This window comes from Peromyscus eremicus, chromosome 5, assembly GCF_949786415.1.
Source record: "Peromyscus eremicus chromosome 5, PerEre_H2_v1, whole genome shotgun sequence".
Taxonomy (NCBI): Eukaryota; Metazoa; Chordata; class Mammalia; order Rodentia; family Cricetidae; genus Peromyscus; species Peromyscus eremicus.
In genome coordinates, this window is record NC_081420.1 from 96,590,883 (window position 1) to 96,616,041 (window position 25,159).

At 45.3% G+C, this 25,159-nt stretch overlaps 1 protein-coding gene and 1 non-coding gene across 2 annotated transcripts in view; both read left to right on the forward strand.

Annotated features, from left to right (window-relative positions):
* Positions 1 to 19,768, forward strand: part of Wdr59 (WD repeat domain 59) — a 79,621-nt gene extending 59,853 nt beyond the window's left edge. Inside the window, exons 20-27 of the mRNA XM_059263983.1 lie at positions 3,617 to 3,750; positions 5,074 to 5,155; positions 8,520 to 8,632; positions 9,940 to 10,090; positions 10,197 to 10,269; positions 11,653 to 11,779; positions 11,903 to 12,045; positions 18,835 to 19,768. Of these exons, the coding sequence (XP_059119966.1) occupies positions 3,617 to 3,750; positions 5,074 to 5,155; positions 8,520 to 8,632; positions 9,940 to 10,090; positions 10,197 to 10,269; positions 11,653 to 11,779; positions 11,903 to 12,045; positions 18,835 to 19,070 (1,059 nt within the window). The 3' untranslated portion in view covers positions 19,071 to 19,768. The remainder of the gene's footprint in view (positions 1 to 3,616; positions 3,751 to 5,073; positions 5,156 to 8,519; positions 8,633 to 9,939; positions 10,091 to 10,196; positions 10,270 to 11,652; positions 11,780 to 11,902; positions 12,046 to 18,834) is intronic.
* Positions 14,490 to 14,595, forward strand: LOC131912115 (U6 spliceosomal RNA). The gene has a single exon (XR_009379527.1). It is a non-coding gene; the product is annotated as a U6 spliceosomal RNA (small nuclear RNA).
* Positions 19,769 to 25,159: the final 5,391 nt, after the last annotated feature.

Genomic DNA, 25,159 nt, shown 5'->3' on the forward strand with positions numbered 1-25,159 from the left:
TCTAATCTTAACAAACCCAGAAAAAAAATCATACACATGCATACACGCATTCACCCACACATGCACGTACATGCGAGAGGCACATTCTCAAGGCCAGCCTGAAACCCTTCAGACAAAGTGTCCTTGTCCGAATCTGGCTTGTCCCAGGGAAAACTGTGCCACTAGGCTCTTAAACCAGAGAATCCCAAGAGAAATCCTGGTGCTGTTACTTAACAGCTGTGCAAACAGCAGTGACTCCGGAGTACCTGCAGGATGTTAAGGAGAAAGCAAGGCCCTTAGCAAACTACCCTGATCTAGCAGAATGCAGTCATGATGTTGAGAGAAAAAGGAATTGCAGAAGGATGTTTTAGGGTCAGCATCACTAGAATGAAATGTCAGTCTCTTTATTTACAGAGATTGATCTGCTTAAAAGATAGACCTAACTATTTATGTATTTACTGGCAGCTTAATTAGGACTTAGTTTTTTCCTGTGTTGATTCTTTTTTTTTTTTTTTTAAATAATTTATTATGTATACACTCTTCTTCCTGTAGGCCAGAAGAGGGCGCCAGATCTCATTACAGATGGTTGTGAACCACCATGTGGTTGCTGGGAATTGAACTCAGGACCTCTGGAAGAGCAGCCAGTGCTCTTAACCTCTGAGCCATCTCTCCAGCCCCTCCTGTGTTGATTCTTAAAATCACATTCAACACTGAAAAGCTAGTTAGCACAAATGGGCTTAGCTGGGGCTGGATGTGTGGCTTAGTTGATAAAGCGCCTGCCATACAAGCGTGAGGACCCGTGTTCAGATCCCTTGCACCATTATAAAAACCAGGCACAGTGACCAGGCCAGTGTCTGTAGCTCTGGCACTGGAGGTGAGCAGCGACAGGCTATTGGCCAGCCAGTCTAGCCCAATCTGTGAGCCCCAGTTTCAGTGAGAGACAGTGTCTCTAAAGAAAGAAAGAACTAAAGATAATGTATTATGGAGGAAGACACCAGATGTTGACCTCTGGCTTCCACACACATGCACACACCACACACGAGCATAGTAGCTCAACAGGCCTCTTCAAATTTCAGCTCCAAAACCATGACCTTATATAGGGTTCACATTTCCATTTACAAAGTGGAGGTAATCCCCCTATTCCATGGAGCTGCCGGGAGGCACCTGCTGGCTCGGCATGAACAGTCGGGAAGCAAGAACGAACGCATGTAAGAATAGAAAAGTCTTTCAGTCCTAAGTCAGATGTCGGGACACTGGTTCTTGTTTCGTTATCTGTTGCCAAATGAGCTGCTCCTGGCACATGAGCCTTCATATAATTAGTAATATGCTTTTGTTAGGTCTGCTTTCCAAGACAGGGAAGCGTGGTTGTTTTCAGTGTAGTCTAAAAGCACGCAGGCCCCATCCACCCTTCACAGGGCCTCCATTTGTTCCCATCATATAATTAAATGGGCTAAGCTGTTCAAGCACTTACCGTTTTTTTCTTTGTACTAAGGAGCCACAGTGACTTCATGTTCACAGTGTTTTAGAAGCCTTCTGTCCAACCCAGAAGATACACTAAATGGATCATATTCCCTTCCAGATGGAATCTTTTTGGCCTAGAAATTAAAAGTGAAACTTTTCATATTAATGTGTGTATGTGCACGCGTGTGCGCATGTGTAAACGTGTCACTCATTTGAGGTCAGAGGACAACCCATGGCAGTCATTTCTCTTCTTCCACTGCATGGGTTCTGGGGATCAAACTCAGGTTGTCAGGCTTGGCAGCAAGTATCTCCCATCACTGAACTATTTCGCATACTCAGACTGTTTTTTTAAATCCAGCATCCTAGATCTCAGTTGAAATGGTCACTTGTCAGGGACCTGTGGGCATACAGTTGCTGGCTAGTCAAGCATTTGATGCTGCTCCTCAGGATAGCTGTACACTAAGTTACCCTCCCTGCAACTGGTCATGCATTGAATGCTCTTGTGACTACTTCCGCCTTATCTCAGCCCTGCCTGGCTCCAGCCCACTCTGACACGTCCTTCCCTTATGTGAACCCAGCTGGATGAAAGGATAGTAGTACTGGAGTATGGACATAGTTACTCTTCAGGCAACAAGGGCATGTAGAAGCCTGGAGGCTTACCCCATAATAATAGATCCAGGTTCCCCCTGCATTGAAGAGTCAGGAGGTGGATAAGTAACAAATAGTAACAGAACTGCTTCTTAAGGTCCAATGAACTGTGGCTCCAAATTGATAGAGATAAATCCTGATAAACAATTCATAGATGTTCCAGCTAACCCGCTTCACTTCTCTGCCTGGAATCCAGGTAGACCGTATTTAGTAGGTCCCAGGACATTGATTGTATGAGAAGTTAATGTAGTGGACACCTAGGGCATTGGTTGGGACATCAGTGATCAGAAATGCCTGGATTTAGACCTAGACTGATTCATGAAATAATGATGATAAAGGTCCCTAGTGGAGAAGTGAATATGTGGGTAATGTGAATAGTGACGGTTCCTGACCGTTTATGGACATTAATTACATAACTGCAAGTTTTAGGTTGCGATTCTAAGTGTATGCGGTTTGCATCTGTCTTATCATCATACCCTGACTGACCTCATGAGATTGGATAACAGAACTCAGCATTAGCTGCAGGTTACCAATAAGCGAAGAAAGATTGATGCGGATGAGACTTTAAGTCCTCAGCAAATGATTAACTAGTATTAAGTTGCCTAGGGCCATACTGAGTCCGAACACGTAGTACCTTAGTTTCCTGCTGTCAGGTTGCAGGCCCCTTTCAGTCGCTCCTTACGCCTCCTTTCTTAATAAACGTGTTGCTCCTTCCTTGCTTAGTTGAATGACTTTGGTGACCTCTTTTTTTAACTTTTGGAAATAAAATAGGATATTGCTCCCGTGACTGGTTGTCATTTTGAAGATACCAGATGGGGCTACACTCTGCTATGTTTTGTTTCCCAGGACATGTCTTGTTCCACGTGAGCAGATTCCTCACGGCCACTCACTGGGACAACTGGGAGCTGAAACACGTGTTCATGGTCTCCCGTGTCTATTTCCCAGTTTCCCCAACTAAGTGTCTTTGACCTTCAGAAATGATCACTTTTAGAAATAATTGAGGCCTACTACAAAACAAGGCAATTCTTGTGCTGCCAAGTTTCTCTGTCTTCGTATATTAAGGTTTGCAGAGTCCACGCACTGTCGTGTCTGAGTTAAAATATCAACAAACTGTTGAAACTGTCTAAGAAGAAAAAAACTTTGAACCATTTCAGGCAAGAACTTTGAACCTAGTACTGAACACCTTAAAGCCCCCCCCCCCCCAATTTGGGGGGTCTCTACTAACTTCTTTACCTGCTATTTTAAATTAATTAATTAATTGATTAATTAATTCTGGCTCCCGGTGCCCATGGTTTGAGCACCTACAGAACGTAAATAGCCCTGCAGTAGGTGCCTGTTTTCCTGTTAGGATTTGGATCAAGAGCTTGGTTATCTTTTTATTTCCTACAGATGCTGATTCATGTAATTGTGGGCATGATGTAATTTAAAGTCTCTGCAAATTACCAATGACCCAAATATGATGTGCTCTGCAACTGTAGGCTTCCACTCTCCAGGGTCCCCATTGGTCACATCTTGTTATTTCCCCTAGAAATCAAGGAGGTGGAAAAGTAAGCGGGAAGGATCAGACTCCGGCAATCGACCCATTAAGGCTGCTGGGAAGGTCATCATTCAGGATGTTTCCTGCCTCCTTCCTGTTCATAAATCACTGGGAGAGCTGTACATGTAAGTCCAAGATTTTAGGTATACTGAGCTTGTCTTTAGGACCTGCAGATCTTTTTAAAGTTTTGGACACTTTGGGGAAACTCAGTGTTAGCTTTTTGTTGGTGCCTAACAAACTGCCACGAGCTGCAGCTTCAAAGAGTATGTATTTATCACCTCACTATTTCTGTAGGTCAGGAAACTAGCTTCAGTGAGTCCTCCTTGCCCAGGATCTCAGCTAACTGAAAGTATGACCTTGGTCCCACCGTGGTCTCTTCCAATGCTTAGGGCGCAACAAGCTGGTTTACATAGCTGAATTCAGACCCTGATAGCTGTAGAGCACTTGGCATATTCATCTTTGAGACCAGCATAGTGGCCCACAGAAACATCTTTTTTTGAAGGCCCTGTCTAACTTAGGCCACAAGGAATATTCTGCCTTTTGGCAGACTGCAGGTCAAGTGCTTAATAACATAATTATGAAAGTGATTTCCTAGGAATTCTGGGGACCACTTGAGAATTCTGCCTCCCACACTGTCTGAGGGTTTTATTGCTGTAAGACACCATGACCATAGCAACTCTTATAAAGGAAAACTTTTAATTGGAGTAGCTCACAGTTTCAGAGATTTAGTCTATTATCATCATGACAGAAAGTATGGCAGCACACAGGCGGATATGGTGCTGGAGAAGGAGCTGAGAGTTCTATGTCTTGATCCGCAGGCAGCAGGAAGTGAACTAGCTTGAACTTCTGAGACCTCAAAGCCTACCCACTAGTGACACACTTCCTCCAACAAGGCCACACCTCCTAAATAGCGCCACTCCCTATGGGCCAAGTATTCAAACACATGAGTCTATGAGGGCCATTCCTATTCAAACCACCGCACACACCCACTATGTAAAGCAGATCAAAGCAGAGTTATTTTGGTTGAAGGCCTTAGGAGCCAAGTGACCCGTAAGTGGAGGCCGGCTTACAGGTCCCCTAAGTCCTCATGAACTTGAACACATGACAAAAAGTGTTTTTTTTGTAGTAAACTCACAGCATGGTACTTTTATGTGACGTCACAGTTAATTTGCATATATTTAAATCCCAGACCCTGGGAACTCTGCATTAAAGCTGGTGGCAAATCGGTGTTTTTCTCACTGCCTCCTCCTTCCCTGAAAGTGGGGAGTGCTCCCCTCAGTGGGAGCCCGCAGCCCGGCAGCACCAGCTCCAATCAGTCCTTCTCTCCCTGTCAGATTTGAGTGACAACCTAAGAGACGCTTTCTAGTCTAGTCTATTAAATCAGGGAGAATGCTTGGGAGACTAAAGGAGAAGCCTTCTTCATCTTTTTTTTTTTGCTTTAATTTCAGATTGAACGTGAATGATACTCAGGAGACATGCCAGAAGAATGCCGCTGCTGCCATGCTTGTTGGAAGGAAGGATCTTGTCCAGGTACTGTTGGTGACTCTTACTGTCGGTGACTCTTACTGTCGGTGACTCTTACCTGTTAGTGGCATTTACAGGGTGTGCCCCTATTTTGAAGTTTCTTATTTGATTTTCTTTGCCAGTCTGTAGGGCTGGAGCAGCTTCCTAAATCTCTACCCTGGATATTTCTCTTATTAGTGCTTAGTGGGGGATCCATAAGTGTTTTTTTCTTTTCTTTCTTAAACTATGTATGTTTCTATTTCAGTACCACAGTGATTGTTGTATGCCTAAATTTGAGTATCTGTGCCTTTTTACCTCAATTATTTTTTAAAAAAATGTTTCATAAGAAGGTTTAACGGAGTATTCTTCTAGGTAGAGGTGTTTAGATTTTTAAAATATGACTTCATGGTGCTGGAGAGATGGCTTAGTGGTTAAGAGCACTGGCTGCTCTTGTAGAGGGCCCTGGTTCAATTCTCAGCAACCACATGGCGGTTCACAACTTTTGTAACTCCAGTCCCAGGGAATCTGACTCATTTTCTGACCTCCTCTGGCACCGGGCATTTGCATGATACACATACATACATGCAGGCAAAATGCTCAGACACAAAAATATTAGTAAGTTTAAAACTGAAATATGTCAATAGTTATAAACTGTAAGATTCCTTCATCTCTGTAGCTTTCCAGTATTGTTCTCTGAACTCTTACTGAGATGCCATCTGCATACCCTGCAGCCTGCCCATCTAAAATGGGATAGTTGGTCATTTCTAGTTTTGTCAGAGTTGTGCAGTTGTCATGGAAACAGTTCAGAATGTTTTCATCACCCAGAAGCAGCTCCTTGTCTTCAGTCCGTTCTTCCCATCAACCCTGGGCAACCACTGGTCAGACTCCATCTTCCTTCCACTCTGTTTAGTGTGACGATTAGACTGAGCTTGGGAAATTACTTGGAGTTGTCCCAACAGCTCAGTGTTTTTCCTTATGACTGAATGAACCAACACTAAGGCCTTCCCTGGATTTTCATCTAATTAAAAACGTCCCTAAGATTTCCATTTGTCTTGTAATAAACATCACAACATCTCTCCTTAAAACCTTTTAATGAAGAACCGTCTCATGAATTTAGTCTGTTTCTGTCATCCCTCACGCACCCAGACTCTATGAACACTAAGAAAGCAAAATGAGGTCATTTTGATAGTGGTAGGCTGAGTCCAGCTCAAGAGTCCTAGAGAACTACCTGGGCAGGTTATCTCAGACCCTCGGCCTTTGAGTGTGTTTATAATGTGAGAACCTGAAGAATTTCCCCGTGGGGTTCATGGGATCCGTGAATGTAAAGGCTGGCCTGTGGTCCCAGAATAACAATCTCTGAGCAGTTTCCTTCCTATGGTTTCCTTTGTGTGTTCTCTCTCCCTCTTTATTCTCTTCCTCATCTCTTCTCTCCCCCCCTCTCCCCCAGTGCTTTTCTGGCAGAACTGGTGTGGACGACTAGGCCAGTCTAAGTGAAATGGGGAGACTCTTGTTGTCAGACATTCTCTGCTGACTCTGGGCCCTGACAGATTTTGTGTGTGTGATCCCAGATGAGCCACTCCATCTTTCTTTCTTTTTTTGGTTTTTCAAGACAGGGTTTCTCTGTGTAGTTTTGGTGCCTGTCCTGGATCTCACTCTGTAGACCAGGCTGGCCTTGAATTCACAGAGATCCACCTGGCTCTGCCTCCTGAGTGCTGGAATTAAAGGCATGCGCCACCACTGCCCGGCTACCACCCCGTCTTTCTAAACCTCAGGGTCGTTGCTATAAAATGGAGCAATGCTTCTAAATTCGTTAGGAACCAAATGGAGTAGAGCTTATGAATTCTCCTAGCTCTCTGGTCATTGGAAATGGCTGCCCTGTGGTTCATTTCCACTGCTGTTCTATGATTGTCACTGTGATTGGATAATGTTTAAACACATAACGTGAGTGACCGTGAGTGCTTGAAGAATGTTGTTGTTCTTCATGCCCTTGATAAAGGTGTGCTCACTGTTTTGTGTCTCTCACATTTCCCAGAGAAGTAATGTCAGGGGCACTTTCTGTTGAAGGCTTTAGAAGATGAGAGGTGTGTTGTAGGGAGAAACTAGCACAGTTGTCAGCAAGGTGGACAGCCCATCCTGCCCCAGAAAGTCATTCACTTCTTTGAGCATCTGTTGAAGTGGGTTGTTTATCAAGGCAGCGGCTGTAAACTGCATGTCCCTCCTTGGAGCAATACTTGATTGTCACTTCAGTGTGCTGCCCTCATGCTATTGATTTTGCATATCTGATGTTTGCTTTTCAGCTTTTTTATCTACTTGCTCATCTCAAATTATAGACTTGATCCAAAGTTTGTATCTTCTTCCTTTTGGGTTTAGAATAGCGTGTTCCAGTTAGTAGGTACAATGCATCACTTTTCCAAAACCAAATAAAACAGATTTTCCAAAAGTAGCATTCAGATTTTGGAAGGTCTCAAGGGTGATGGGCAATGAAGGCTTTGGGTTTAATAGACACTTCGTGATTCTAAGTTCCTTCAGGGTTGAAGTTTGGGGTGTTCATCAGACTCCATGTCAATATAAAGAAAGCCAAAGTTGTTTTGTTCTTGACCTATTCTTTAGCTTTAAGAGTGTACTAAAACTTGGAATGAGGCAACAGAGTTTTCCATTCCTTGAGCAAAGAACAGTGGGCTGTTGACTGCACTTGCTTGCTCTCTGCCAAACCAGTTCTCCAGTGAAGCATCAGAAAAGGCCAGGCGTAATGAAGAAAATGGCCCCTTGAAATTGTGAGGTTGTGTTATTCTCTGAAGTTTGCTTAATGAAAGGTTTTTCTTATTTTAGTGGATGGGGTTTTGCCGCATTGTCTAGGCTGTTGTAGAACTCAATGTGTAGCCTCGCCTTGCCTCACCAGCTCTCAGAAGTCTGAGCCTCTCCTGGATTGCAAGCATGAGTCACATGTTTGACTTTTTTTTTTGTTGTTTTGTTTTTTTTGTTTTTTTGTTTTTGTTTTTCGAGACAGGGTTTCTCTGTGTAGCTTTGCGCCTTTCCTGGAACTCACTTGGTAGCCCAGGCTGGCCTCGAACTCACAGAGATCCACCCGGCTCTGCCTCCTGAGTGCTGGGATTAAAGGTGTGCACCACCACCGCCCGGCCTACATGTTTGACTTTTAATGAAAGTTTTAAGGCTCATGTTTCTCAACTGTACAGTGTACTCAATCACTGAGGATCTGTTAAAATGTCAGTTCTGACCCAGCCAGTCTGGGTGGGGCCTAGAATTCTGCGCCCCAAGCTTTGCCACCCTTGTGGTGAGGTTTTAGGTTGTTGGAGGTAGATGGGGCTCCTTTACTGTTTCCGCTCATCTCTTCAGTGGTTTGAATTTGAGCCTCTTTCTTTGGTCTGTCTAGGTTTGGTCGCTGGCTACGGTAGCTACAGATCTTTGCCTTGGTCCGAAGTCTGACCCAGATTTGGAAACACCTTGGGCTCGACATCCATTTGGGCGACAGCTGCTGGAGTCCCTGTAGGTTCTGAGAGCTAAAAGTGAGGAAAATGAGTGAAGTGGACTTTAGGTCTGTAAATACATTAAATGTTACTACCTCTGTGAGGAGCACAGAGGCCAGAGGAGTGAAGGGGCCAAGGCACTTTGCTTTTAGCACCGACATAACCTCTGTGCAGAATGAGCTTCTGAGAGCACGAGACATTAAATATTATTTGTCACTCACAAGACTGTGAAACCCTTAAGAGTCCCGTGTGCGTCAGAGTACTTTAGTCCCCCCCACCCCCAAACCTCTAGGCACACAGGCCTTTGGGCTCTAGATATGGTAAGTTACTCTGTGGTGCTGTGTGGTTTGGCCTCTGGGAACAGGGATGGAACTGTGTGTTGGTGTTCATATTCTCCTGACACTAGGACCCTGTTAGACAGCTCATAAAAGTAAATACAGTAAGTCAGACTATATAAAATATTGTCCTCAGAAGATATCCAGGGTGCTATGGCAGAGGCTTCAGCCCCCCCCCCCCTCCGCAAAAAAGTAATAATAATAATAATAATAGTGTTCCATTAAGTAAGCCACTCAAGTGTTCCCCACAGTGAGACTCCAGGCAGAGAAACTCCACTGCTTCAAATTGAGGTTTGCTTTTCTGCTGGTTCAAGCCAGACCTGGGGCGCTTGGTCATGCTCTCATTGCCTCCTTAAGCAGGAGTTATAAGGCTTGCTCTGCTTGGTTTACATTAGCCTCAAGACAGAGTCCTTCTTGACCCCTAAACTCATGTTCTGGAGTGGTGGTCCTGAAGGATAAAGGGAATGAGAACCTAAGGAAAACATATTCCTTGTCACTCTTATTTAATCGAGGAAACGGAGTCAATGGTCTGCCATGCTGTGGTGATACAGTATCCTTTGACTGCCTCCTTGTAGAATTAGGTCGAAGGAAGGACGTGTCTAGAAACTTACCACAAAGCAGGGGGCTTCTCTCTGGAGCTGGGGAGAGTGAGTGAGAGAGTGTGGACCACCTCTCTCAGATGCTAGGTCGGTCAGTCTGCTGGGTTCTGGAGAAGCTGTGTTGTGTTAGAGACCATGCCTGAATTCAACCAGAAGCTTTCAGATTGGTGTCTGGGTTGTCACTAACATTCTGAAAACTTCTATGCCAGAACAAAGGGGCCAGTCTCATAGTAGGTCAGACCTACTATGGTCTGTAGAAGTCCCTGTTCCTGACAAGGTCAGAGGAAGGATGGAAAATGGCCAGCCTAGCCCAGAGTAGTAGTGTTGTGGCTGGTAACTGCCCTCCTCCATTCCTCCTCTTGACCTGCTTTTTCTCCTCTTGTATTTTACAGACTGGCTCACTATTGCCAACTCCGAGATGTTCAGACCTTGGCTATGCTCTGCAGTGTGTTTGAAGCCCAGTCCCGGCCTCAGGGCGTACCAAACCCCTTTGGGCCTTTCCCTAACCGATCTTCTAATCTTATGGTGTCCCACAGTCGCTATGTAAGTTCATGGTTTTCTGGCTTCCCTTGAGGTCTGTTTTCCCCTCAAATGCAACTTTGAAATGGGATGGTGTTGGATGCTAGCATGTGTTCCTCTTCTCTTCTAGCCCAGCTTTACCTCCTCGGGGTCCTGCTCCAGCATGTCAGACCCAGGGTTCAACACTGGTGGCTGGAACATAGGTTTGTGAGGGAATGGCACAGCCCGCTGGACTTGGGGAAGGCTATTCACATGGGGAGTTTAGTTGGTGACGCTCTCCATGTTGGTCTTTGGTTCTCATCTCTCTCCATTTAGTGTGCAGGGACAATGTTGGTAGCAAAGCATGTTGAATGCACTCGTGTCTGGGAGGGCTTTGTGCTGCTCTGAGTTGCTGCAATGGGACGACTTGTCCTTATCCTTCCTCCTTTACATTGCCCCTTTTCCATTATCATCTGCCACTTTCCATCAGCCACTTCTTCCCATGATTCCTTTTAGTGGAGAGAAATAAAATGGACTGATGGTGGCCATAGGGTTTGTTTCATGAGGGAAATATCTTTGTGATTCCTGGATTACATTTTTTTTTTTTAAGATTTATTTATTATGTATACAGTGTTCTGCCTGCGTGTTTGCCTCCAGGCCAGAAGAGGGCACCAGATCTCATTATGAATGGTTTGTGAGCCACCATTGTGGGTGCTGGTAATTGAATTCAGGACCTCTGGAAGAGCAGCCAGTGCTCTTAACTGCTGAGCCATCTCTCCAGCCTACATTTTTTTATTTAAAAAATGATCTTAATTTTCTTGATTATAAAAATAGAACATGAGTCAGGACACCTATAATCCCAACTTCTCAGGAGTCTTAAGGCCAGATTGGGCAACGTGGCAAGACCTTGCCTCTTAGAAAATAATCCCAGCACTCAGGAAGTAAAGGCAAAAGGATTGGAAGTGTAAGGCTAGCCTGAGCTGTGTAGAGAGATCTGTCTACACACACACACACACACACACACACACACACACACACACGCACACACACACACCCCTACCTATCTTAGAACATGTATATACATATACAGACACACTACATGTCCTGTAAAGAAGAACAAACAAAAAGCATCAGAGAAAAAAATAGTAATGATTGATGTCTCCATGCCCCTCACTTAATAACATCTGTTAATATTTCAGAACATTTTCTTCCTCTCCCTCTCTCTTTGTGTGTGTGTGTATGGGTGGGTAGTTATATGATTTATGCTGTTTTGTGTTCTGCTGTTAACTTTATCATGGGCATTTTCTCATGTCATTTAGCATTTTTATAACGAGTCATTGCATCGCATTCTGCTGTATCATTAAGCCATAATTTGCTTAGCTATCATCTGTGCTTAATTACCAGGTTCACTTGGTGATAAATACCTGGACAAAGAGGTATACCTAGGAAAGAGCAGTGTAGGATTCCGTTCCTTGGAGTCTTCAGTTTGAGTGTTTTGCTTCCAAAGAATCAAGCGGATACACACTGGGACATGGGGGTGGGAGGGACTTCCTGTTTTCTGTGCCTTCTCTGACTGACATCCCCTCTTCTCTTTTGCTTTTCTTTAGCAGGGAGAGAGACAGAACACATGTCTTCACCTTGGGGAGAGTCTTCGCCAGAAGAACTCCGCTTTGGGAGTCTAACCTACAGTGACCCCCGGGAGCGGGAACGCGACCAGCATGATAAAAACAAAAGGTAACCAACCGCTGCCTTCCCGACTCAGACTTTGAGAAGACGGCGTTGGATACAAATGCCATTAGGCATTGAGCTTGCTCTTCTCTTAGGGGAACTGACAGGGAACCTTTTGGGTTTATCCAGGCTTCTGGACCCTGCCAATACCCAGCAGTTTGATGACTTTAAGAAGTGCTACGGAGAGATCCTCTACCGCTGGGGTCTGCGCGAGAAGAGAGCGGAGGTGTTGAAGTTTGTGTCCTGTCCTCCTGACCCTCACAAAGGGATCGGTAGGAATCTTTTCTTTTCCTCGCACTGTCTGGAAGGCCCTGTGCTCTAATGTGCCCATAACCTTAGGTTTGGAAGGTTGAGCTTCTCATTTATAAGCAGAAGAGTCTGAAGCATTTGAGTCTTTTCTAAGCTTCCTAAAACCTTGCATTCCATAACAAGATTCACTTTCTATTATAATAGCAATGTCTTAGACACAGTAGATGATTTTCATTTATTCAGCTACCATAGGCACAGTGGGACCCATGGCAGAGTAGAGGGGGGACATTAATCAATTAAAAATCATGGTAACTATTACTATGACTTAAGAGCACTGGTTGTTCTCCTAGAGGACCTGAGTCCAGTTCCCATCACTCACATGTGGCTCACATTGGTCTGTAACTCCACCTGGAGGATCTGAAGCCCTCTTCATGCCTCGGTGGGCACTGTGTGCATATGGTACGCAAACATACATGCAGGCAGAACCCCCATACACATAAAATAAAATATATTTTTTAAAAAGGGATAGACTCAGTATGATTTGCTGATAAACTGGATATGGACTGATAAAGAGGAACAAAGCTTTGGTGATTCCTGGGTTTCCAGCTAATGTGCTGAGAGATAGCAGTGTTATACTGCAGATAGAAAACGGAGGAACACTGGAGCTCAGGTGTGTGTGTGTGTGTGTGTGTGTGTGTGTGTGTGTGTGTGTGTGTGTGATGAGATCGCTGTCTGGAGAAGTCACACAGTCAGTCAGATGTGAATCTGGTTCTCAGGAGAGATTGTGTTCAGCTAGAGCTAGTAATTTGGAGATCTTCACTCCACAGTTGGTATGTAAGTCTGCTAGTGTGTGTGTATTATCCAGGCATAGTGACACACCTTTCTTTAAGCCAGGAGGAAGAGGCAGGGGGATCTCTATGAGTTTGAGGCCAGCTGGGGGATACACAGTGAGACCTGTCTCAAAAAAAAAAAAAAAAGTGTATTTATCTGGGAGCTGAGGATGGAAAGGAAGAATATAGGGAGCACAGGCTGCCCTGGTCCAGCCTAGACCTTGAGAGAAATGAGCACTTAGAGTCACGTCTGAGAGGAAGACAGAGACACCAGTGAGTTTGGTGAGAAGCCAGACTGTGCCATGGAAGAAATGAAGCAGAGCTCTCCTTACAGGAAGAAAATGGAAGACTTCCAGAGGGAGGGGACTGACCATACATTTCCCTTTCTCCCTCAGACCTTAGCAAGTGTCTGTATAGAGAGTGTTTGAAAAGGTCTTAATTGCACAAGAAGTAATATTGGCAATAACACTTGGGAGCTGGGAAATGGGTAAGTTATCGGTGACCTCCAAGGCCTGAGCAAACCAAACCCTGAACTTTTAGTCAGAAAAACAGGCAGAACTCTGCCATGGCTGAGGAATCAGGGGCACGTGATCCTCTGGGAGGGGCTCAAAGATGAAATTTAAAAGCTGCTCTTGTTTAATGACCCTTGGAGTATGCTTGAGTTTCCTCTCCCAGTTTGTAGAACAGGTCATGACCCCAACAGAAAACTGTGAGCTGCTTCTGCAGAGAAGAGAAACACATTTGCAGATTGGATGGGTCTACCTGCCATAACGAATGCTGAAAGACCAGGGACCCAGAAGAGACCTAGACGCTCCCAGAAAGAAAAATAGTTCTAATATGAAGGATGAGGAAGGTGGATGGTATCAGCTCTGAGGGTTGACCCTGGCAACTAGATGGCCAGGCAGCAGACTCTCCAGAATTCTCAGGAAAAGAATTTCTAACCTGGAATTCTGAACCCAAGTTATTAGCCATGTGCGAAGTAAACTTTGAGTGTCCCTAAGAAGCAGGGCTAGATTCAGTCCAGGAACTGAAGGAATCAGTGCTGACAGAGAGCACTCATCCTGACAGATAGAGATAGGCCAGTGCGGATGGGTGCTCCAGGAGCCTTCCTCCAAGGAGAGAAAGCTGAAAAAAAAAATCAGATGTATTCCACTGTTGCATATATTTATAGAAGATGCAGACATTTGAGGAGAGTTTGGAGATGAATTATTGATAAGTACATAGCAAACTAAGCAAATGAAAGAATGAGGCAGTTACTAATTCTGGGAGAAACAAAATGTGCAAGAAAGGAAAAGTGTCATGGAACATGGCTTGAATAATGTTTGCTTAGGTAAATAATGTATGAGCCAAATGTGGTCTAGCTAAAACAGAGCTGGGGAGACAGCCGGGTGGTACTGTGTGTGATGGGGAAGGAGACCGGAGGAGAGAAGGAGTTTCCACTCTGGGAAGCTGTTAGACAGTGCTTGAATATGGTACTTAAGAATTATCTTTGTGTCAGGCTGATCTCTAATCCCAGCACTTGGAATGCAGAGGCGGGTGGGTCTCTGAGTTCAAGATCAGCCTGGACTACATAGTAAATTCCTAGCTGGCCAGGGCTACATAGAAAAACACTGTCTCCCAAAAAACAAAATAGCTTTGTGCTCACCTTGACAGCACAGACACTAAAACTGGAAGATCTACAGATAAGGTTAGCGTGGCCCCTGCCCAAGGAAGGCATATACTCATGAAGCATTTACTGTTTCTTGTTTGTTTGTTTTTTGTTTTTGCAGGGAGGCATTTAAGAGGGTGTTTGGGGGTTGAGGCAGTGTCTCTCTTCATAGCTTCTGCTTCCCAGTGCTGGGACTAAAGGCATGTGCCACCACACCTGGCTACATTTCCTGTTTATAGTCAATATATCATGGAGATACTTGAACATCAATGTTTATTGCAGCATGATTTATAATAACTAAGTTATGGAACCAGCCTAGGTGTCCATCAACAGAGGAGCCGATAAAGGAAATGTGGTGTATATCCACAATGGAATTGTAGTCAGCCACAAAGAATGAAATCGTGTTGTTTGCAGGGAAATGATGCAACTGGAAATTAGCCTTTTAAGTGAACTAACTTCGTCTCAAACAAACAAGTGTCACCTGCTGTCTCTGACTTGTGGAGTCTAGATTTTAATGTAAATAAAATCATGTATGTATATGATATGACCATAAAACTGAAATTGCCTAAGAGATGAAGGAGGGAGTTGGAGGAAAGGGAAGGGAGGGAATATGGGATGGAATAGGCCCAAAGTCCATTCTGTGTTTACATGAACGTCCTTACGAAACACAGACTCATTTGCAGTGAATGTGGAGGTTGCTTCCTAAAGGAGTCTCTAGACATGAGACAGTGAAAGGAAGTGGTAGAATGAGCAGGTGAGATTTCCTCTAGGGAGTGTCAGGGAGTGCTTGGGTTTTGATAAAATGTGTAAAGTTGTTTGACTCTGTATGTTGCATGTGTTTCTAGTTTCCCTTGAAAAAACAAACCAGAGCAACATTTATAATTACAGACTATAAATAACAAAGTTATTTTAGTAAGGTATGCCTAGGTATACATGCTTGAAGAAATACAAAGATAGAAAATTCCATTTTGACAATGTATTTTTTTCCCAGAGCATCTAAATACAGGAGAGTGTACCAGGGAGAGATTAATGATAGCCTAGAACAATTTGTCTTTTAAAATTAGTTTTTAGGAAAACATCTGAATCATGGGGATATGGAACTGATATATCAGGCATCAGTCAGCCAAACCCTTGTTGACATCGCCTGCTCTAAAGCACCATGCAAGACTCTGCAGGGGACGCAAAGAAATAGTTAGGGGGTGGTGGGGTGTGTGTGTGTGTGCGCGCGCGCACACGCAATTCAGAGTGCCTGGAATATAAGACAGATAAGTGATAATCAAAAATTATTATTGCCAGGTGTGGGAGGTAGAGGCCGAAGAACCGGGAGCTCAAGGTCATCCTCAGCTGCACGGTTTGACAGCAGATTGGTCTGCAGGAGACCCTGTCTCAAAAAGTAAAAAACAAAACAAGACAAAAACCCTAACAAACCAAAGCAATATTAATGTATATCCTAGTACCAATAAAAACAGTATCACAGGATTGTCGAAAGGGAGCAGGAGGGTTATGAAAGAGACTCACAGACAGACACATTAACACAAGTGGCGACTGCAAATACACAAAGGAGTGTCCGTCCCTCTGAATTAGGAGGAACTGACTGCCCGGTACAGGGCACAGCAAGCACTGCCAGGAAAGTACCCTCTGGACTCCAGGACAGTAGTTTCCTCTCTGCAACACCAAACAAAGCCCAACAACTCAGCCAAATGTGGTGGCACACACCTGTACTGTGGTGTCCTGGAGTCTGAGGCCAGCCTGTGTTCTTGAGTGAGATCAATCTCAGTTCAGAGCAGCCACAGATGCAACAGGAATGGAGGGAAGGCACCCGGATCTAAGATGAGTTTCCTTAGGGACAATTCCTTCCCACAGATTCAGATCTGCCCACGTAAGTTTCTTTAAATTAAGAAAACTATTAATTTTTATTTAATTAGATTTTAAAATTCTGGTTCTTTTTTAAGATGAAAAAGATTATGTGTATATACCTACCCGAGTTTATGTACACCACATGTAGGAGCCCAATGAGGCCAGAAGAGGGCATTAGATCCCCTGAAACTGGAGTTACAGGTGATTGTGAGCCTCCATGTGGGTGCTGAGAACCAAATTCAGGTCCTCTGGAAGAGCAACAAGTGCTCTTAACCACTGAGCCATCTCTCCAGCACTGCCCTAAATAAATACTTTTTCATTAAAAGAAAAGACAGGAACTAGCAAGATGGCTTAGTGTGGAAAGGTGCTTGCCACCAAGCTTGACTACGTGAGTTCAATTCCCTCTACCAATGAGTGAAAGCACGCTTTTCAGTGGGGAGCCTTCACGATGGCTTTACTCCCCAGGGCAGTGTACAGTGGGCGGGTGACATGGCTAAGTCCGGGTTTCAGATGGGCCAAGTGGGGAAAAGGATCCGAATATGTTTGCAAAAACAGGAACGTGAAATTAGTCCGGGTGCTCTAGGTTGGCCAGAGAAGACGGTACAACCAGAAAATGCAGCTAGATAAAAGAGGCAGAGAAGGACTAGAGAAGGTAAGGGAGACTGCTGTTCAGGAATCTAGGAGATGCAGTTTGGAGACACCAAGGATCCTGTTAAGAAATGGAGCGGAGATGGTAACCTAAAGACTAGAAGTCATCCATGTGTGTGTGCGTGTGTCTGTAGAAATTCAACAGATGGGGAAAGAGGAAAAGGTTGATGAAGCCACCTGGCCTCAGCCTCAGTGAGGAATAGTCCAAGGCAATAGTGGGACGTGGTACCCACCTTTCCTGTTACCATAGGACTTAAGAAATGGTGTTTCATCCAAGGCCAGCATAGCCAGCCAGAATTTGGGTAGAGTTAGGTGGTGAGGGCATGGTTCTGAGAGGAATAGATGGGACACATAGAGAGGTGTGCAGTCTGCATGGCCCCAGCGGAGCAGGGGTGAGCCGGGGACACACAGGCTGACATACCAAGTAGAAACTGAAGCACATCCAGTCATGTGAGTGGGGATGAACCTCATGGACTCTTCAGGAGGTAGAAACTCGGTCCTAGCACAGAGATGGAACAGTGCTGTGGGGTCCTGATATGGGCCAGCTTACTACTCAGCCGGTAGGATAACGACTTGTAAGGAGGTAGAAGCCATCGGCTCTCACCTATGTTTTTGAAGTCTTTCTAGTCTTTCTACAGCAATGAGTAGTAAGATACATCAGATGCAGTGACCCTCTGTTGCAGAGTACTTACTGGGTTTCCCACAGGACCTCAGAGAGCCGGATGCTGGCTGTGCTCCCTGCCCTCATTCTAACAGTATAGACAGCGCCCAGTTGTAGACATATCTAGATTGTGGGAGTTCTATCATTTAAAAAAGAAAATTGGCCTTCTGGACCTAGTGGCACATACCTCTATTTATTATATGTATGAGTACTCTATCGACTTTTGCCAGAAGAGGACATCAGCTCCCACTCCAGGTAGTTATGAGCCTCCATGTGGTTGCTGGGAATTGAACTCAGGACCTCTGGAAGAGCAGCCAGTGCTCATAACTGTTGAGCCATCTCTCCAGCCCCCGGCACACACTTTTAATCCAGCTCTCAGGAGGCAGAAGCAGGCAGATCTCTGGCCAGCCTGGTCTACAAAGAAAATTCCAGGACAGTCCAGGCAACACAGAGAAGCCTTGTCTTGGGGGGAAAAAAAGGAGGAAGTAAGGGAGGGAGGGGAGGCTGAAGAGATGCCCCAGTCAATAAAATGCCTGACACACAAGCAAGTTCATATTCCAAACACCCAAGTAAAAACCCAGTGTGATGGCACATCTGTAACCCTAACACCGGGACTGAGGAAGATGGGAATCCCTGCTTGCTGGCCAGACAGTCTAGCCAGTGTTTTGAAAAAATAGGATGAAGAAAGATGAATAGCTGACATTGACATCTGCCATCAACAGATACAGGTGCTCAGACACCTGCACTCATACATGTATTCAAACTCACACGTGCACTACACACACACACACACACACACACACACACACACGAAAATGAAAAGAAAAGCAGAGCTGGGTTGTAGCTCAGTGAGAGTGTTTGCCCATCATGCAATAAGCCCCAGGTTCGATCGATCCCTGGCACCACATAAAACTGGGCATGGTGATTTATGCTTGTAATCCCAGCACTTAGGAGGATCAGAAGTTCAAGATCATCCTCAGCTACATAGTGAGTTCAAGGTCAGCCTGGGCCACACAAGACCCTGCTTCAAAAGAAAAGAGTAATCATTGGTCTGTTAGAACCTGACAGAATCCCAGGGGACTAGGTATTACCCAACAATACCCAGTCTTCTTTACTAAGAGCTAAACTAATGTTGCCTCTTGCTTTGCCCCTCTCCACCCATTTCCAGAGTTCGGTGTGTACTGCAGCCACTGCCGGAGCGAGGTCCGTGGCACTCAGTGTGCCATCTGCAAGGGCTTCACGTTCCAGTGTGCCATCTGCCATGTGGCTGTGCGGGGCTCATCCAACTTCTGCCTGACCTGTGGGCATGGCGGCCACACAAGCCACATGATGGAATGGTTTCGGACCCAGGAGGTATGTCCCACTGGGTGTGGCTGCCACTGCCTACTGGAGAGCACCTTCTGAACTTGAGAGACGATGGTACTGTCCAAAATCCCAGAGGACTCTGTAAATGCTGGAGAAGACTTTCCGCTGGTGGTGGTGGAAAGTTCCAGAACTCGGGCTATCTCCAATGATTCGGGAGCGCAGTCCCCTCACAGACTGTCAAGCATCTGCTCCTCGTGAACCTTTGCCTTCCCTTCTCTTTGGCTGTCGGGGCACGGGTGGTGCTGGGCAAAGGGAGGAGACGCCCAGAGTTGGCCGTCCTGCACTGTCTGTTGAGTCCATGGTGGACGTTGTCATGGGGAAAGCACCTGTTTCCAGAGCCAGCGCCAGCCTTTGAGATGTCCTTGACCCAGGATTGGGCTCTCCACACGCCAGCACAAAGATCACATCAACTGCAAAGACACTCGATGGTAGTGTCATGGACAAGTGAGCCTATGACATCTGTGACGTCAGAAGTTGGTACCTTTGATGAGTTAATGAACAGAGGCCTTATAAACTATAATACTAAAATGTAAAATATGATGTACTTAAAAGACTTTTTCCTGGTGCAGGCACTTAAACTTGGGGTCTTGCACATTATTAGTGAGTGGCCGTACCACTGAGTTACATTCCCAGTCCCTTAAGGATTCTTACAATGTATATATATTTAAGTTTCTGCTCCATCTGCTTTCCCTCAACTAATAAAGCTTTATACTTGTGAGAGAGAGAAGAAACAGGAAGTTGACCATCTCAGTGGTTCATTTTGCATTGTGCTTCTGATTGAAGTGAATTGTTTTGGAAAAAACTAGAATTAGTCCCAGGATTTCCAAAGGAAATGCTGTTTGACTTTAATCATCTGGTGGGAGGAAATAGAATCTGACATTAAGGTTCTTCCTAGCCGCAAGAGTCTCAGAATTACTTCTCCTGGCAAAGGGGAAATGAGATTGCATTTCAGCATTGATACCAAAGTCTGTCTCTCTCTGCCTCTGGACAGGCTGGCTGCGCTCCAGGGTGCCTGTTTACTTGAACTCCCTGCAAACTCATCTCTGTCACTCCTGAAGGATTTTCAAGGTTTTCACTGAAGAGAATTCAAAACAAAACAAAACAAAAAAACTACTATATTGAAATTCCTCTCTTTTAGAAATTTAAATTCCTTGGGCCTGTGATTTGGTTCAGTGAGGAAAAGTGCCTGCCACTAAGTTTAATAACCTAAGTTCAATCCCCAGGACCCATATGGTGGAAGGGAGAACTGACTCAAAAAATTAAAGTTTTATGATTCCAAATTGATTAACATGAGAGATATTAGTAATTTGTGTCATCGGAGTGTGGTTGCACGTGTCTATAATCCCTTCATTGAGACTGAGGTAAGAGGGTTGTAAATTTGAGACCATCCTGAGCTGCCTAGTGAGTTGAAGGTCAGCCTAATTTATATAGTAAGACACAGTCTTGAGAACAAACAAGTAATAAAAACAAGGTCTGAAGGATATAGCTTAGTGATTGAATGCTTGCCTAGCATGCATAAGACCATGAGTTCAATCTTCAGCAGCATACACACACACACACACACACACACACACACACACACACACACACACACACCAAAAAGCCTACATGTCCCACAATAGGAGAATGTTGTGTATCACTCTGTTTGAAACTATAATTTAAGACCCATGAATGGATTAGGAAATCATTCTTGTAGATAAAAACCAACATTTATATTTTTAAGGATTTACTTATAGTGTGTGTGTGTGTGTGTGTGTGTGTGTGTGTGTGGTGTGTGGACTAGAAGAGGGCATCCTAGATCCAGGGTGTTTGCGGGATACCTTGATTGTTACATGTGTGTTCGGGGATCCTAACTTGGGTCTTCATGATTGCAAAGCAAAGACTTAACTGTTGAGCCATCTCTCCAGCCTCCAAATTGTCATTTAAAAGATGTGAAATAATGTGGGAGAGAAATGATTGTGTACTAACACACACAAACACAGTATGTTTACCAGTATGTACACACACACTTGCACACACATGATGAAGGTTGGGGTTCACCTTTCCCCTGTTTTACTGATTGGTCAAGAGACTCCATGGCATAAGCTTGATCTTGAACTGTGTACCACGTTTGAGTACCAGTGTCTCAGTGGCGTGAGCAGCCAGGTGTGCTGGGATGAGGGAGAAAGGCCCAGGACATCTGGGCTTGTTAGTACTCTTCTCTTCGAGCCCTGTCTGTGTTGATGTTGCCATGAAAGTGGTTCCAGAACAGGTGGACTGGTGTACACAGGTCCAGGGCCTGTTGGGTCCTCTGTGAATTCACACCATTTGTGGAACTCTCTTCCTCTGTCCTACTGTGACCCTGATGAAACACCTATCCATGTTGAGAATGGGATGCTTTTCTTGTGTAGATTATTTATTTATTTATTTATTTTGGTTTTTCGGGACAGCATTTCTTTGTGTAGCTTTGCGCCTTTCCTGGAACTCACTCTGTAGCCCAGGCTGGCCTCGAACTCACAGAGATCCACCTGCCTCTGCCTCCCAAGTGCTGAGATTAAAGGCGTGCGCCACCACCGCCCGGCATGTGGATTATTCTTATAAGAGCATTGTCTTCCAAAACAGAAAAGCCTTAGTGACTATGAAGCCATTTCAAGTTTAAAATATTATATAGAGGGCTGGAGAGATGGCTCAGTGGTTTAGAGCACTGACTGCTTTTCCAGAGGTCCCGGGTTCAATTCCCAGCACCCACATGGCAGTTCACAACCATTTGTAACTCTTATTCTAGGGGATCTGATGCCCTTCTCTGGCCTCTAACAGCAGGAGGCATGCACGTGGTATGTAGATATACATGCAGGCTTTTTTTTTTTTTTTTTTTTTTGCATTTCTAAGTTGCCAGAACAAAAATTTAATATTAACACTGCTTTCCCAGTGCTTCCTTGCGGGGCTGGCAGGCTCAGGGAAGAAATCCAGGTGCTTTTGGAGGCCCAGTGCAGCAGAAGCTAAGGGACAGCAGCCTTTCATTCTGTCGGAAAGACAGATGTGGTGTAGACACCCGGAGGTGAGGGGTTAGGGAAATCATCTAAGCAACAGAATAAATTTAGAATTAGTTTCAGTAGCTGTGGAACAATAGCTTAGGAAGTAGGGTTGTAAATCACACACCCACTACGTGATGGTCACCTTTTTCATTCCATCCTCAGTGCGGGAGACAGCAGGTGTCACACCCTCTCTCAAAGGATAGAACCCAGGGTAAAACACACACTGTTTTGTAAGAATCAGAAGTAAACCTGATCTTCTGATAGTCTGTGTATTGGCAGGTTTGTGTGGACACATCACTGAGTTGTTGGTTTTTGGTTTTCCTCTTCAATCCCAGAAGGCCTGGTTTTATTTATCAAGTATTTATGTGAGATGGGCACTGTGAAGGCGTTGCACCAGCGTGTGCACTCGGCTGGAGGGGGTCTCGTAGGAGGGGGTTATGTAAGCGTCTGCTCCTTGTGCTCGGGCCTCCAGGGAAGAAAGGAATAATTAGGAGCTGAGGGCATCCAGAGAGGACAACATGGCTGAGCTCCTTTGACGGGTGAGTGTTTTCAGCAGGGAAGGGTGGAAGGGCACACGAAGGGCTTTGCTAAGGACAGACAGAACATACAATACAGCCTTGAAGGGCACGTGCCGTTGCTTATCAGTGGAACACAGACCGACGCTGATAAGCAGGGCCAGGGAGAGGCAAGAGTCAGAATGCTGTGCCAGGGAGTCTGGGCTTTATCTGCAGGCTGGAGTCTCCGTCCTTCCTGGACTTAAAGCTGCTGCTGGGTTCTCCCTCCTCCATCCCCGTTTGCCCTTCAGGCTTGGGACTCTCCAGCCCACCCTGCCTGTGTGGAGTGGTGTCGGATCCAGCCCTCACCATTGCTGCATCCTTTTCTTGCCCAGGACGAGCAGCTGCTGATGCCCATTTGGACTCCTAACAGAGTGTACTTTGTGCCAGCGTGTAGGCTTTGTGCCCCATACACCGAGACACTCTGCAGCAATTGCCAGACAGGTGTCCTTTGGTTCACTTTAGATCCTAAGGACATAGGGCTTAGTCTGTCACAAGACGACTTCACTTCAGATGTGTATCTCAAGTTCTCAGTTGTTATGCCCTCTGGCCACTGCCTGCTTCCTTTGGTACAATAAAGCACCCAGAGCTCAGAGAAACAGGTACTGGGGATGTAGTTCAGTTGGTAGAATGCTTACCTCATACGCAGGAGGACCTGGGTTTGATCCTCAGCACCACTTAAACGAGGGGTAGCAATACCTACCTATAATCCCAGCACTTGGGAAATAGAGGCAGGAGGATCAGGATCTCAAGGTCATCCTCCCAGCTCTTAGGAAATAGAGGCAGGAGGATCAGGATCTCAAGGTCATCCTCCCAGCTCTTAGGAAATAGAGGCAGGAGGATCAGGATCTCAAGGTCATCCTCCCAGCTCTTAGGAAATAGAGGCAGGAAGATCAGGATCTCAAGGTCATCCTTGTCGATGTGGAGAGTCTGGGGCCAGGCTGGGCTACTCCTTGAGACCTTGCCTCAGGAGGTGGGAGCCAGGGGGCTGGGGAGGTGGCTCAGTTAGGAAAATGCCTCTTTCACAAGCATGAAGAGCTGAGTTTGGATTCCCAGAAGCCACACTGAAAATTGGGGTGTGCTGGGATATGTCCGTAACCCTAGCTGGCAGGGCACTGCCGGGGAGACAAGTGGGTCCCAGCGCTCATTGGCCTGCCAGTGTAGCCAATCAGTGAGCTCTGGGATCAGAGAGAGACCCTGTCTCAAAAACATGAGGTGGAGAGCAATAGAGGAATGCAGCTAGCACTGACCTCTAGCATCCCTCTGCACATACACAGAATGAATGCACACACAGAGAACATGTATGCACACACAGAATAGCATAAAAGATACAACCATCCAGATGAAGAGGCTCATAAGACCAAGTGTGTGGGGAAGGGACATGGAGCTTCCCAGCCCTCACCCGGACATTACCCTCTAGACACCTCCACATCTTCAGCAACCTGGAAGCTCCCCAAACCCATCTTTATGGGTTTTCAAGGAGAGTTCATTATATAGGTATAGTTAATATGATTGATAAAATTATCAGCCCCTGGTTAAACATTCAAACTCAAGTCCTTCTCCAAGGTCAAGGTCAAGGCCTCTCATGATACGGTTGGTTTCCCTGGCAACCAATCTGTATCCCAAGGTGGCCCAGGGGTCTAAGAGTCATGGTATTAGAATAAAAGATACTCTTACCATTCAGAAAATGACAGAGGTCATAGGAATTCTATGTCAGAAACTCCAGCCAAGACCAAATACTGAAAAGATGGCCATCGTGGCCCTGCTGCTAGGGAAGTAACACGAGTCCTCTCAGGAGCCAGAGCAGAGGCCAAATACACACAGCCTGTTAAATAACCAGGGAAGGAAAACAGTGTCTCCACTCTAGTCAGGGCTGTTTTTGACCCTTTTTTCAGTTTTAACAGTTTTCATTTTTGTGTGTGATGCATGTGTATTTGCAGGTGTGCTTGCCTATGCCTTCGTGAGTGATGCCAGAGTCAACACTGAATGTCTTCCTCTATTGCTCTCCACCCCGCCCCCTTGAGACAGGGTATTTTACTTAGCCCTGGCTGTCCTGGAACTCACTATGTAGACCAGGCTGGCTTACAACTCAGAGATCCTCCTGCTTCTGCCTCCTGAGTGCTGAGATTAAAGGCGTGCCCAACTCCACCTTATGTTTTTAAGGCAGGATCTCTCACTGAACCTAGAGCTCACCTTTAGGCAGAGGCAGGCAGATCTCCATGAGTTCCAAACCAGCCTGATCTACTTAGTGTATTCCAGGGCAGATAGGGATATGTAAGAAAGACCTTGTCTCAAAAAGCCGAAAAAAAAAAAAGACCCAAAAAATAACAACAAAAAAGAAAATATTGTAAGCTTTTATCCTAATTACAGAAATATTTTAAATTTCATTAGTTCTGTCCTTTCTATCCAAACTCTATATGGCTGTTCATTTGTAATTTTTTTTTGTATTTTCACAAATCAGAAGGGATACAGAGGAGAGCAATAGAGGGAGCACGCCCACGTAAACAAGCCACAGTCACCCTTCACCCTATTGTGGCAGCTAAGCTCTCAGCAACTAGTG